General features: G+C 35.8%; 2 protein-coding genes across 4 annotated transcripts in view; both read right to left on the minus strand.

Annotated features, from left to right (window-relative positions):
- The window catches only part of LOC306856357 (uncharacterized protein), a 28,480-nt gene extending 26,991 nt beyond the window's left edge, over positions 1-1,489 (minus strand). Inside the window, exon 1 of one of the 2 annotated variants that reach the window (XM_079395599.1) lies at positions 1,430-1,489. The gene's annotated coding sequence lies outside the window, so the exon portion shown is untranslated. Of the gene's footprint in view, positions 1-1,422 lie in introns of both variants that reach the window. The other variant, XM_079395598.1, reaches the window with a different exon arrangement.
- A 7,340-nt stretch (positions 1,490-8,829) lies between these two features.
- LOC306856358 (transcriptional activator protein Pur-alpha-like) lies at positions 8,830-14,431 on the minus strand. Of its 2 annotated transcripts, none has more exons than XM_079395600.1 (2): positions 14,238-14,431; positions 8,830-10,525 (listed from the first exon to the last, which is right to left on the minus strand). In XM_079395600.1, the coding sequence occupies exon 2, from the start codon at positions 10,449-10,451 to the stop codon at positions 9,588-9,590; it is 864 nt and encodes a 287-aa protein (XP_079251726.1). In that variant the 5' UTR covers positions 10,452-10,525; positions 14,238-14,431; the 3' UTR covers positions 8,830-9,587. The 2 variants fall into 2 exon arrangements, with proteins under 2 accessions (XP_079251726.1, XP_079251727.1); XM_079395601.1 differs by having other exon boundaries at positions 8,830-10,559.
- Positions 14,432-15,815: the final 1,384 nt, after the last annotated feature.

Consider the following 15,815-nt stretch of genomic DNA (forward strand, 5'->3'; position numbering starts at 1 on the left):
ATTCACTCCATCCAGCTTGGCAAATATAGTTCAGGCTTGTTCACATTGTTGATCTGCTCCTTAAGACACTAAAGAGTAAAGACTGTCCAATGTCCAATAAGTACAGATGTTCAGAAAGGATCCACATATGCTAGCTGTAGATTCTTCAAAAAGTTAACATTGCACAACAGCTTGGCACAACTGACTGATAACTGAAACAAACTAAACCAGACAAGGTTTGTGCTCAGGACAGATAAGCCAAAAGCTTCTTGATGAAAGCACCACACCCACCAGCGTTTTAACACAGAAATAGGTCACTACTGACTCACACGAGACGCTTAGACTAGTGCTAAACCTTCTGGACACTATGAAATGAATGAAAACAGACAGAATTTCAAAAATGTCCTAAAAGTTTTCTGTCATACTTGTATTTGTATGCATTTATTAACATTATGAATTCTTGTTTATTTTTACATATTCAGATTTCATTTTAATTTTAGTAATTTTATTGTGCTTTTTTATATTTCTATTTAGGTTTATTTCAGTTGTGATTTTTAGTATAGATTTTTTTAATTGAAAATTTAAGCTTAGATTTTATTTTAGCTTCATTTCAATTGCTCAAAATGATTTGACAGTTTAGTGATCAATGACAACACATCTATACTACTTCTCGGAGGTCTACATGTAACATCTGCTCAATTTTAAAGCGTCTCATCCATTCATTTGTGTCTCTAACCGTTTGCTTGTTCTTTTAAGCGAGGTTTTCTTTTCTTGGTTTAACTGAGCCATTCCTATATCTCAAAGGTTATATGTTCACCATAAAAATTTAATTGGTCTGCAGTTGTGGTAACCATTTTAGATCATAAGATGGCGCCAATTATTTACTCCAACACGACTATGACAAAATGTTGCTGTTACCTAGCTACAGCAATCCAGGGGCCTGTTTCACAAAACAAGTTCACCAAATAAGCCAGGTTTATTTCAGTTAGTCTGACTTATTGTCAGTTGATTTGGTTCAAAATAAGTCAGACTAACTGAAATAAGCCTGGCTTATTTGGTAAACTTGTTTTATGAAACAGGCCCCAAGGCAGCCTAGTAATGTCAACTTCACAGTGGTCATCTGTGCAGCGTTAAAAACAAAACGTCCACGTTTTAAATGAACAATACAGCGGTATAATTCTACACTCTCACGAATAGTTGAATATTAGTTCAAATCTCTGTTTCATGGGTGTTTCAACAATTGCCACTGAGCATCAGGATATCTAATAAATTCAAAACAATTCGCTCTCAAACACTTTAAACTTAAAAGACATCTCAGATCCTTGTAAATAAACATTTGACCTATATAGTTTAACTGACTTTCATTTTTGCGATTAATCACGGCAACAATTTTTATCTTTTTCGATTAATTATGCAGCCTTAGAAATATGGCTCAAACATTACCTGATACCTTTGACATCCCCATTCATCTCAGCCTCGTTTGCTCAGCACGTGCAGGATCACGCGACCTAAACGCAGTTTTTTTTTTTTTTTTTTTTTTTTTATGACACTATCAGAGATAAACAGATAAACATTAGAACATGAACATGATAATATAAATACATGTGAACATATGGGGGATACAATGAAAAAATAAATAAACTAAAAATAAAAAAATCATAAATATACAGTCATACACAGTTATACAAACATTTTACAACCATAAAAATTATAACTTATTTATCCATTTTTTTATAATATTGGATGTTTTTAAGGCTTTTTTATTAGAGGAGATTCTTTGAAGAGATGAGTAAACCAAAAGTAGATCAGAAGAGAAAATTGTACAATTAGGTTTAAAGTTAAGGCATCGCGCTTCCTAAACGCAGAGTTCTGCAGCAGGGATTTTTGAACCAATCACCTGAATCCAAATGCCACGTGACCAATGACTCTTACTGATTGGCTGATGGCATCAAAACAGCGCGCAAACCCTCAAGGGCTGTGTCCAAATTCAGGGTCTGCATCCTTCGGAGTACTCATTTGAAGGATGTCACAGCGCCGCGACGAAGGCTGTCCAAATTCGTAGGATCCTTCAAATGCGGCCCACAAATACGTCCTCCTTTTCCCCGAATTGGAAGGATGGGTGTGGTGGATCCTTTCCCGTCCTACCTATCCCATAATTCTTTTCGGCAGAGCGTAATGGCGGACGAAGCGAGCGGTAGCGGAGTGGGAGAGGAGTTTCTCTGACAAAACAAGCTAAAGTTTATGCTTCGGCTCAATGAATTTGTAGGAGAAATTAGTAGAATACTTAAAAACAAATAAAAATAGGCTATAATGGCTTACCTGGATGTGACTGTCTTGTAGTCTGATATAAAAAACTCTCCGACAACGAGCAAAGAAAGTATTTAATTTATTTAATTGCTTTATTTCTTCCAAAAGAATTAAAATGAGGAGAATAGCTCTTTGTTTGTCCATTTTCCCGCTTCTTGCTTGGCGCTGTCACGGTTGCTAGGCGACAGGATATGAGCAACGGGTAAGGGAGGGAACTGAAAGAAGGGTAGGCTGTCCAAATTCACAAACACCGACTTCCGGGTTTTGCGGACGTCGGAGGATCAACCGGGTAGGAAGGATCCTAAGGAGGATGCAGACCCTGAATTTGGACACAGTCAAGGTCAGCTAAAGTGGAATAAACAGTTTTTAATTAACTGCGTCACATCATAAGTCTAGGGTATTCTTCTTCAGAATGTTTAAACATTGGTCTGGGAGTTCACAATATTTGGAGTTTGCTTAAAAAAAAATCGCTGTTTTATAAGAGAAGTCAAGGACAGCTTTGCTTCAGGTAAGTTTCATTTTGCAGATTATGTTATCTTTCAGTGGTGCTTTAAGAGCAAAAATAATATAATTAACTCTAACCTACAAAAATGTGATAATATAGTGTAAATCACTATTTTTAGAATAAAATTCATTAACAGCGAAAACTGTAAAAAGGGTAACATTTTAGAAAAAGACTAACTTGGGCTAACTTTAGAGTAAGGCTTATTGAGGGTTTGTTTACACAAGTTTTTTGGGGGGACAACACTGTCACTGTCTAAACGATCCCCTCGAAATCTGCGAAAACAACTATGCATGACAGACCAGTAGTTGGCGATGTCACGTTGTAAAAAACACTAAAAGTGTAGTAAATGTGAAGTGGATATTGGTGAAAATGCAGTCGAAAACTCAACAAGGCAGTGCCTCCAAATCTCTGTGATTGGCTGATTACCCTACCAAGTTTCACAAAGTCTGTCAAGATTGTAATTGCAAATTGGCAGGATGAATTACCGTGCATGATATACTTTTTTACTGTATTATTGTAGCTAGTTTTAATAAGGTATGAGAATATAAACATACAAAATTGTTTTACACTATTAATTCCTTGTTAATAGTGTAGCATAGGTTTTCTTCCAAAAACATCAAATGAAAATGTTACAAAAAAACAAACAATAAAAACAAATAAATGGGTAGGTAGGCATGTACTAGAAAACATCAACTGTATGTATTATAACAAAATTATTGAAATGTTGATTGGCAATTTTTTTTTAGATATTTTTGAATGACAGTCAAAGTAGAAAGATGCTTTTTGTAGCCAAATGGTATAAATAAGAATCTTGTATCTCTTGATACAAGAGATATGAAAGTAGCGCCAGTATGTTGCTGTACTACAGTAAAATATACACTTTAGTTGCCATTATAGGCTAAAACACTTAAAACACCGCTAAACGTTGTGATTAACCAATCAGAATCAAGTAATCCAGAGGGTTTTGCAGTAAAAACTGTATTATTACAACCAAAACAGTATTTATCTGGCACAAAACAAGAAGGCTTTAATTTAGTAGACAGCATTAAACTTTGATTTTGATTAATCTCAGTAACCCATTTTCACCAGTACGACTCAAATTTATTCCATAATTTAAAACTAGAAACAGTTTTTATCTAAAATGCCACACAGGCACTTCAATTCAAGGTATCGGATGAATCAGTGATTTTTTTTAAAGTTAATAGTGTCGTTACTTAGATTTTTAGAATTCACTATATATCTTTTAGTACTATGTAATTTGTTATAGAACAAAACTATAAATACTCTTCAAGTAATTTAACTACAGCACTTATTTTACTCATAAATATATCAAATATAAAAATATATTTGTAATTTGTAAAGGTGATTAAAAGCATTATTTTTAGTTTGGCAAAGGGAAACAACATGGTGTTCAGGAAACCCGTTGTTATTTTTGCAGTTCCATTCGTTGATGCAAGTGGTGCAGAAATCACACATTTCACCTTTAATAGATCAATGCTATAAAAAGAAAAACTACTTTGTTCTTGCAAGGTCAGAGGAAGACACTGATTGGTTCATTAAGTGGTGAACCTGCTCCTTTTTTCAGAGGGAACATTAAAGTGTTTGAATGATTAATAATCTTAACTGGGAGCTTAATGCACATCTTGTGTATGTGCTCCTTGGAAATCGTAAAGAAAAAGTGTGCAACTCATATTAAAAATGGGAAAAATTGCTTATTTTTATTTTGTATTACTAAATAGCTATACTACGTTACATTCTCCAAAAAGAAACAAGATGAGTTGCCTTTATATCAGACTGACAATAGGGGAATCCAAGATTAAAACAATAAATAAAGACATGTCATGACAGTTTTGCTGTTAGATCTTAAGTGATGTGTTGCTGTTTCTTGTCTAGACTATCCAGTATGGTAGAAAGCATTGTAGAGTAGGACAAATGAAATGCAATGATGAATAATAAATGAAGGGTATAAAATAGAAATGTCAGGATGTTAACTGTAACAGGATGAGTGACAGACCAGTTTATAGTGACAAGATGCACTAAACAAATAAGTCTGTGGCATCAAGACAATTATATGACATGTCCTATTACCTGCATAGCCTTGCAGTACATTAAAAGTATGTACTTTTTCCAAAGAGAAAAAAAGTACATATATACATTGTTTAGGTGAATTGGGATGCATTGTTGCTTTAGGTCATTGCCATCATGCCTTGATTGTACATTATGGGTTGATTAAAGCACCACCTATTGGTTAGAAAGTCATAAAAATCATTTTAAATGCTCTAATACAGCAATTATAATTTTTTAATCCAATCTTCATTTGTTTGCTTAATTGTCTTCACCTAAATGAAAAACAAATCTCTCCATAACAAATCTGCTGGTGAAGATGGCAAGCAAGCATTGAGGCTTTTGTGAACCGACAAACTTTTTATGTATCATTGTCACAATGCCCTGAGAATATTAAATTGATTTGGCTAAAATGTCAAGAATTTTGAATAAGTTAATTAGCATGTCCTTTTCTTCATTTACTGCTGGGCTGTGATCATATAAAGTGCCCCATAATTGCATTTTGCAAGTTGTATTTTGTTATATGTGACCCTGGACCACAAAACCAGTAATTTTTCAATTGAGCTTTCCATTGATGCGTGGTTTGTTAGGATAGGACAATATTTGGCCGAGATGCAACTATTTGAACATCTGGAATCTGAGGGTGCAAAAAAATCTTAATATTGAGAAAATCGCCTTTAGAGTTGTCCAAATGAAGTGCTTAGCAATGCATATTAATAATCAAAAATTAAGCTTTGATATATTTCCAATAGGAAATTTACAAAATATCTTCATGGAACATGATCTTTACTTAATATCCTAATGATTTTTGGCATAAAAGGAAAATCAATCATTTTGACCCATGCAGTGTATTTTTTGGCTATTGCTACAAATATACCCCAGCGACTTAAAACTGGTTTTGTGGTCCAGGGTCACATATTTGATTTGCCCATCTAGACCTGTCATGATTAGTGATTAATCTCACATAAGATTTTTTTTAAATCAACAAAAGCAGTTGTTTTCTATATTTGTAACATGTTCTTGATATTGAAACTTACTTAATGTAGGAGAATGCAATGAGAACTGATTTAAAAAACGTAATTTTTCTCAAATGTAAAATGTTACAATAATAATTTATGGTAAATGTAGGCCTACATGTAAAACTAACTCAAATTCCATTTCATCACATGGACAATGAAAATGTGTTCATAATTCAGTCTTGTCATTAAAAACTGAATTTAATGCCCTTAAACCTATGTAGTATCACCATTAAAGCAGCTCTATTTCATAGTAATTTCGAAACCAAACTACACTGGGGCATGTTTTAAGTCAAAAGTTTTAAAAGATGTCGCTGCAGCACATTACATGCTATTTAATAATAATAATGAAACATGAATTAAACTAAATCATTGGTTTGTTTTGCAGCAAGAACATCAGAAATCTCTTATACCAAACTGAGATCAGACTTTTTTCTTTTTCTTTTTTACAAAATACTACACATGAAGAGAGCAAGAGATCCAGTTCAAATGAAATCCCAAGAATCAAGGCAGCAATATTTTGTGAATATGTATGAAGATTTAGTATAAGGCACAATTAAGACTCATTCTTGAATTGACAAATGTGTATGATTTTTCATGATACATTCAACAGAATGGCCGTTGAACTGCAGCTCAAACAGTATCAATTAAAAAAAACAAAAAACAAACTGTTATTATGGTTATTATTCTGAGAAAGACCCCTTCAGTCATACTGTAGTATATTATCTCATATTCTTAACAGTTCTGTTCTGAAAAGTATAAGATGATAAAAGACTTGGATATGATCACACATTCCTTAGAAAATGTAGTGGTATTGTTAGTGCACATTATTACATTGGTTAACCACTGGAACCAATCAACAGTACCCATACAGTAAAAGGAGATTGCATCAAAATGACATTATGACATGTGTTATTACAGATCGGTTAGTCTGCATGCTTCAGGTCATAATTCTGTTCCTTCAAAAGTGATACATCAACTGTGTGTACACAGAGAAAACTTAATTGACGTCAGAGCCACAACATCAACCACTTCCTGAACTGTTGCACACGAGAAAAAGAAACACAGAAACATTGATATTGAACATTCTTTTTGTGAGAGGTGGGTAAATTAACATTTCCTTTTATTTTTTAAAATTTGTAAAATGTACATAAATTATATTTGACGCATAACCGCCGAATGAGTGATTCAGTGAACCTCTTTGCAAAGGGAAGGAACATAAGTTAAGAGATAAAGAAAAAAATAATAACGGCACAAGGCATTCCTTGTTGAGATCATTTTCAAACAAACATTGGTCAGACATTTTTCTCCAGCTGGGAAAGCAATGTGCTACTGAAGAGAGAAGAGGTCATCACACACCTTCATCATTAGAATCATCCCATGTATGTATTTGTAGGGAAATTAAGGATACATATTCATTGCCCCTTACCCAAAGGCCTTCACACCCCCATCGTTTCATTCCAGTAACCCCCAACCTCCCACATCAAGAGGAACAGAGACGAAACGGGCGCATTTATGACATGAACGTTCACAAAAAGTGCAGACAGGATAGATAACTGCTATGTGTTCGCTTCACCTGGGTGAAACTTGTTCATTAAAATTGGTTTATTTTCCAGATACAGACCTTTTTTTAAGTGCAGATAAAGGCTTTAAAGAAATAAAGACCTTTTAAAGAAATAAACGTGGAATTCAGCCGCATGCTTTTCAAATATTAATCATATATTTAATTGATATACATATATTGCCAACATTGGCACGTTCAATATTGCACACAGTAATGAAATATAGCACTGGAAGAGAAAGAAAATAAATCTAACTTTGTGAAGCAAAGTTTCCAAAATGACAAATTACATGAAGCAACACTGAAAAGTTAGAGGAAAGGGGGGGAAAAAATCCTGGCCACACCCCTCGACTAAGCTTTTAGTCTGTGACAGTGACACACTACTGCCAAACTACAGAGAGGCTTCAGTACAGAAGTTTACCTCACACCAAAGGAGTTTGTTTAGAAGCACTAAACATCCTTTTGTCTGGCATGTAGCTTCTAATATAGTTTCGTCAAGGTGAGGAAAAATGCCTAGGTGATTTCTGAGTCACTTGTTGTAATCAGAACGATTTGCTTTTGGACTGAACAAACCACGAGTTATGCAATAGCATACGGGAGGGCCAGGGCCAAACAAAACCAGACGAGAAAAAGAAATGGGAAAAGAAAAATGAACAAGAATCCAAACTTAGATCCAAAGAACCGGCCAGTGTATAAGCATGCAGAATCTGTAAGGCACCAGGTTGTTTAATGCTGAAGAGTATGCTCCCCAACAAGTTTCATTAAAGTCAGGGTCTCCCAACACAGGTCCTCAAGGGCCCCCATGGAAAAAGGGCTTTCGTTTCAAAAGACTTGTCTTTGATGTCTGATCAAACAGTCAAAAGAGTTGATATATTATCTTAGTATGTACACGTATTTCTCGGACAAAAGAAAAAACAAGTATTAATTCAACTGACCAAACATTACTGACATTATGGACATTGAAACCATTACAGAGATGAGTCCTTGAGGACGAACATTGAGAAATCCACCTCAATGTGGCTGTGTACAGGTTAACATGCAACTACAGCATTCCTTGGCGCCCCTCATCCTCTCATTGGTAGACTGATAATATATATATATATATATATATATATATATATATATATATATATATATATATATATATATATATATATTTATATATTTCTTTTTAAACCCTTTAACAGATTGTTTGTCAAATCCCCCACTAAAAACGTGGGTTGTTTTCTTCTCCACTGAAATGCATCTGATTCACAAAATCATACGTTGTATGTTTTTCTATATGAGCGTTTTCATACGTTTCTTTGTATGTTTGTATCGAGGGGTCCGGTTTCGTTACAAAAATGTTTTTGAGAAATCTTTCTCTTCTGTTGTCATTGCTCTTACTTATTAAGTACCTTTTTTTAATACACTGTGCATGACAACGAGACACAAATACATAGCATATCATCTGCATGACAAGAACTTCAATTAAAAAAATACACTGGTAATACTCCTCATAATGTTTGCGAAGAGGTCGCCCACCGCCTCTGGACGCTCGCACACAGCGACCACTCGCTCTGCTGACCCCTGAACCTCTGTCAATCAACAGGTTGATATTGGTTCCTTCCCATCAGGGTTACTATCTAGCCCTCAGGTGATGCTTTGAATACTAGTGGCATGGCTACCATGACAACCTCCTCATATGATTCGAAAATTTGATTAAAAAAACTAAAGCATCTGATTTGTGCTGAAGTCATTAGCTCACACGTAAAGGAACCGCTTCCTCGTAATCTCGGCAATAACTCCATTGCAAACACTTTTTATAATATCTTGCAACGTGTAAAAAAGTTCTCGGTTAATAAGGGAAAAAGAAACACTCAGTTCTGTTGTGGTCAAGTAGGAAACACAGTTCATATATAATGTTATTACTTGGTTTAGCAGCCGCTTACTGTATTAATGGTGGGTAAGTGGATGATATCCAGCGATGGGTGGACTGTCAGTCTGTGGAGGTTTGTATTTTTTGTGGGTAGTGCTCCCTTGGAGTTAAACAGTTACTTATATTTTATGTATCTCTCTCTCTTTATTTTTTAATTATTTATTTATTTTTACAGCAAAGTACTTAGAATTTCTCTTTAGGTTATTCGGATTATTTTTTGCATGTTTCTCTCCACTATCAATCCTCCTCCCCGTCGTCTCCGTGCATCTCCTCTTGTTGCTGCTGCTGAAGATCGCATGCCCTTTTTTCCCGCTGTTTCTCTTGAATCTTTTTCATTTCGTCTGCGTATTTACAGAAAGTGCTGCCGAATTTCGACCACACTTTGTAGGGCACTGTGATAGAGTTGCGATAGGTGGGTTTGACTTCGCTTACCCTCATGAACACCCCGTATTTATTGGAGCCCACGTCAAAGAAAAAGCGCTTGTTGTCCACAGTTAACGAGGTTCCCTCGGGCAGCTCCGCAGGCTCGTCCTCCACACCGTAGTCGTCGATGAGTTTGGCGAGCGCGTCGCGAAACTCGATAAGTCCTTGGGCTGGAAGAGCGATGGTCTGGCCTTGCGTGGATCCCAAGCCGGGCCCCCGGTTGACGGTCTGCCGGATCCTCAGAAAGCGGCCCCTCTGGTTCTCCTTCAGATCCATGTAGTACTTCCGATTCTCCCGCACCAGAAACTCACTCTTCAGCGCCCGCCGTGGCTCGTCCTGCGCTATGTCCGGATTACTCGGCCCTAACTGGGCATAGTGCTCGATGAAGTCCCCCAGGTAGTCGCGGAACTCGACAGCCACAGACATGGAGAGAGTGAGGCGGCTCTTGTTTCCCCCGGCCCCGACTTCTGCTATCTTCAAGAAGCGGCCTTTCGCGTTCTGCTTTACGTCTAGATAGAAGCGCTTGTTCTGGATGTCAACCCGCTTCGAGGCGAGCTCCTGCGTCTCGTGCTGCAGCCCGGAAGCCGAGCCCGCCCCTCCTGTCACTGGGTGTATGGAACCGACACCCGGGCCCGTGGCTGCTCCTCCCTGCTCACTTCCACTGTCTCTGTCCGCCATGATGCTGCCTGCCTTCTCCCTCTGTCTTACTGCAAGCCTACTGCCAAGCAGCCACGCCACCGCTCTCGCGAGATCTGTGTGAGGAGAGGAGACGAGCGCTGTTCAGACCTGTGCAGAATCCGAATAAATTAATCGTACAGAAGGTCTAACACTGCAGCCGCACTCTCTAATCACACATTATGCCTGTCCTGGAAGATGACGATAAATTCAATTCAAAGCGAAAGTAAAAAATTCAATTCGTTGCGTACTGAGTGTGTGCTGCCTTCACCGCGTATCTTAATATAGAACATGTTTCACTGCTGTCAATGTATTTTAGTCTAGGCTATATGCAGTCGTTACAAAAGACATTTGCTTAAGTTTCGTCCCTTTAAGTTTTTATCCAAGTTTAAAGCTTAGAAAACTAATTATTAAACTTGTTAAATGGTACGGGAGATTTCTATATGCGAAGTGATATAAATTGATTTAATTCTTATTGATATCGCTCACGCATCCCGCTATTTTGCCTACGAATATTAAATGAGATATTTTGCTTAATATAAACTAGCTAACATAATAAACGCTTCGGAGCAGACCGGTTGTGTTTGGTTAGGTTTCATTTAGTTCATTCTTCACTTCGGCTTTGTCATGGCAAAAATAAAATAGTTTATTGGAAATATTTTTTTCAGATGCATTCGTATTGATGCACTGATGCAAAATGCATTAGCCTACTATAATTTGAGCTATAATAAATAGCTCTATTCGATAGGCTTTGATTTCTTCAGCTTTTAAGGTGGTTGAATTTTATTTGGGTAACGCCTTGAGGTATTACGTATTACATTTTCTGTAGGTTTATGTTACGCACTTACCTAGGCTACAATGCAAGTTATTTTCATCCAGTAGCCTATTATTTAACATACGTTGATGTATGCATTTATACCAGATGCAAATGATGCATTGTAATCAACACTCTTAAAAATAAAGATGCTTCACGATGCCATAGAAGAACCTTTTTGTCTAAATGGTTCCATAAAGAACCTTTAATATCTGAAGAACCTTTCTGTTTCACAAAAGGTTCTTTGTGGTGAAAGAAGGTTCTTCAGATTATAAAAAGGTAAGGAAGAGGTGGTTCTTTAAAGAACCTTTGACTGAATGGTTCTTTGTGGAATGGTTCAAAAATGGTTCTTCTATGGCATCGCTTGAAGCACCTTTATTTTAAGAGTGTTGTTTTGTAGTTGTTCACCTTTTATCATCGAAAAAAAAATCTTGTAAAACATATAAGCAATTAACAGAGGTTTCTAATGAAATCAAGGCTCAGCGTCGCTTGCATGCAATAATTAAGGAAGTTTGCGTGTCTGAAAAGGCTTTTGTGATATTGTATTCAAGGCCTGTTTGAAGAAAATGATGTAGGCCTAAAAGTAGAATTTTGGGATTAATAGGGCCTATATGTTTTCAAATTTACATTGACACAGTTGTGACGGATGCTTTCTTACCAAAGCGGTTAAGAGTAGCCTATGTGTTGTATGACCGTTATAAGCAGGAGAATATATCTGGATACTAAAACTAAACGTGGCGTGCATATTATAACAACGCTAACACATGCCGTTCGTCTCAATACAGCTGTAGCGTTTCTCAGATATTATATATTACAAAATAGAAAATATTTATTTTGTAAGCATAGGCAAATGAGTAATGGGTTTCTGGCATTTGTATAATTTACAAAAATATGTAGCATGCATAGCCATAATGTTAATCAAATCTAAATGCTTTGTTTCTTATTTTCTTTGTCAATCCGCACAAAACCCATCTGATTAATTAAAAAATGTTTGGCAATGTAATACAAAATTAAAAAAATGATTTATTGGTTTATAAACATGCTTTTCAAAGCAAAATGTTTTATAAATGTAGAAATACCTCACTTTGATTTCGATTTTTATTAGTTATTAGATTATTTGCGTGTTTTGTTGTACAAAATATTGCCCATATTTAAACTCACAGGTATTTTACAAAATCATTAAACAAAAATCGATTGGATAATTGCACTAATGTTTTGAATTAATTTTCTTTAACTTTATTGAACTGCTCTGTAATTTAATTGAAATTGTAAGCATTAACCCTGGAAAACAAACGTTTATTATTTTTTCACGCATCCAATAATTGATTCTCTCTAATAATTTAGTTTAGAAAACATTTAAATAATTTAGCATCGTGTTCGTTAACAATTGTGATAGACGTATCGGATTTGACTAACAAAACGCATATTTTCAGAGACTGAATTGCATTGAAATATTCTGATGCGTCTAATCGTACCTTTTTACTTTAATAAATGAGCTGTGGACGTAAAAAATAACACATCGTCATTAATAAACTATTTTCTTGCCCATTACTGTTATTTTAAGCTTAAAGTTTCAACTATAATACCAATGCAAGCTATAAAAGAAAGAACAAAAATTTTAAATATAAAATCACCTAACTCAAAAGTCTGCAGTAACGTAGATTAAAATGAGATATATAGAATTTATTCCCTTCTTAAATACGTAATTTATATAAATATGTTCACTGATTCATGTCTTGAAATATATATATATTCAACATCCATATTATTACAACAGTAGGCTAGCCTACTATAATAATAAATGTTCAACTGAGAGAGCCTCGACGTGTTTTACATGCATTTTTCCAGGCATTAGTGTATTTGTATGTTTGCATGCAATGGGGGCATATGCATGCAATTTTCCTCAAAAAAAGTCCTCAAATAAGGAACATGCAGCGTTTATGCACGCCTTGGAATATAAACGCTGAAAATGACTGAAATTCAGAAATGCAGTATTTAGATGGAATGAACACATACATTACCAGACCATTTATTAGTTCAGTGTTCAATATTTCTCTAAAGACCGAGCACACGTGGAATACAAACAGCATTCATAAACATCGGGCCTGTATAGTTATGAAAAAGTTATAAAATGTATTCAGTTGCTTACACACATCAAGTCTATTCAAGCATATGCTTTAATAAATACACATTTATTAAAGTCTAGTCTATTCTAGCATACTTTTTAATAAATCAAGTGCATGTCTTTAATGGAAGAGATTTTAATATTCAATAAATTAAATATATAATAAATAAATGCATTTAAACAACGTTTGCATTCCAGGCAATTAAGTATCCAAGATAAGTGATTTTTCTCCTGATTAAAAAAAAAAAGTATAGGCCTAATAATAATAAGTAGCTATATTACCTCGGGCTAAACATAAAAGTTAGTGGTCCCTAACTTTATGTGGCCTGTTGCTTACTAGAATGAAGAATGCCTTAACAGTTTATTCTTAATTGTTACTTAACATTTTGTCATTTAAAACTTCTAATGCATGTGTAAACTCCTTGACATGGGCCTAACACAAGTGACAGTGCGTAAAAAAAGACATTGAGTGAAGGAAAGAGGGACCGTCGACTCCAATGCATGAGCGTCACTTAAAGGTGTGCTTGTTTTGTTTTTGTTGTTTGGTCTAAGGTGAACTCTGTGAGCTTGAACTCATAACGGTATGTCACAGTCACACTATGGCACACTGTATTTGCCGCAACAGACAGCCTCGCTGTCTGTCAGCACTGTAAACAGTTAACGAGTTTGCGCAAGCAGTCTGTGATATCTGCCCACGGCTGCGAACATTAATTCCGTGGTTGTTATACTGACAAAAAAAAAGAAAAAAAAAAAGTATACCGCTGAATACCATGACATATGATCGTAAAGTGCTGTGCTGCTGCCAAAGTCGCAGACCTCATAACGAGCGACGTGGTTCGGCATATCTTACCCCGCTCAGTCTGCAGGCAGAGCTGCCCTGTGCAAGCCCTTCGAGGTTGAACACTGTCAAAAACAAAGATGAAAACCTGTAAGCCCCGAAGGCCTACTGTAAACACTGTCGCGGTGCTGCTTCACCGATGCGCCAATCACAAGATGGAAGGAAAGAGCGAGTCGTGGCATGGAGACGGACGCACGCACCAGCTCAACGCTGTGCGCGTGGAGTCTGATGTCAGCACGCTCAGCTGGGGAAAAGCAAGCAGCTCTTGCGCCTCGCACTGTTGATTTCGCGCTATTGCAGCTGGACGTGCCCTTTTAGCTGTTTTTATATCGGAGAATACTTCGCATACATCTCATATAAAATTTATTCCGAGTATTCGGCGTGCTAGAAGCTGCAAACGTCGTAGAATCGAAAACTAAAGTCACGATCACCTTTTTACTGGGTTGTTAAATGAAGTGTGCACGCGAAAGTAATATGCACAAGTGTTTTATTAACTTCCTTATATGCCACAGTGGTTATAAAAACAATAAATAATCGAATAAAAATGTATTGGTTCTATTATGTAACTTTATCATGTGAGTTTTATCAAAGTGGGTTGTTTCAAATAACCCTGAAGTGGGTCTACTTCACTTGTCATGTCAACCAATGTTAATCAATGTTTCATTAATTTGCTGAACAAGGTATGATGTAACATGATTAAGTTTTTAAATCTTCCAAGTCAACTCAGGATTTTGGGGTTAATTTACGGTGCTTCAATAAACCATTAAATACTTTTCATTTTCAAGGGTGTAGCAAACTGCAGTGGGGACTTACTTATTAAAACATCATAAAAAGTTTGTAGTGTTAAGAAAAGCTTGAATAAGCTCTTTATCTTACCTGATATGATCAAATGGTTTATAGAGATAGGATGACTTGTAGCCTAAAAGTGTCATGTTATCACGTGTTCATGTGGACTATATGTCATGGCTTAATTTTCGGATTTATTTAAAGTGGTTGTACGGTATAAATAATTATTTCGTTAAACTCATATTTTACTTTGTAGTTCAGTGTAGATTGGTCGGTGGGAGGTCGAGGGCAGCGCTGTTTCAGAACCATGGACAGTAACCTCCGAGTCCCGCCACTGCGTTTCTTATGATCGGTCAGATTTGAGTTTTGTTTCTAGCGAGTTGGTGCAGTGTGCATGTGTAACCTACAAGTAATAAATAAACTTGTAATACACCTCCACATTTCTGAACCACTAACGTGAAGATCAAGAAGTGATTAGGCATTGATTTCGTTCCACAAAAAGGATGCGTTTATGTCGAACTTTTATATTGAGCTTTTAACATGCGATATTATAGCCTTAAGTAGGCCTATTTTCTTAACACATCAACTAAAAATAACATTTTCATCATCTCTATAATTATATATAGCAATAAAGGCATTTTTTATATTTGCATTTTTAAATGTATTTATTACATATTTTATATATCATTATATTTTAATAAAAGTTTTAAATGAATGTGATGAAAATATTTATTAATTAAATACTTTTTCAAGATGGCCTTTAACGACAAGCGTTTCCTCTTTTAAATTCCTTTATACATGTTC

The sequence above is a fragment of the Barbus barbus genome (assembly GCF_936440315.1).
Source record: "Barbus barbus genome assembly, chromosome: 36".
In the NCBI taxonomy this organism is placed as follows: domain Eukaryota; kingdom Metazoa; phylum Chordata; class Actinopteri; order Cypriniformes; family Cyprinidae; genus Barbus; species Barbus barbus.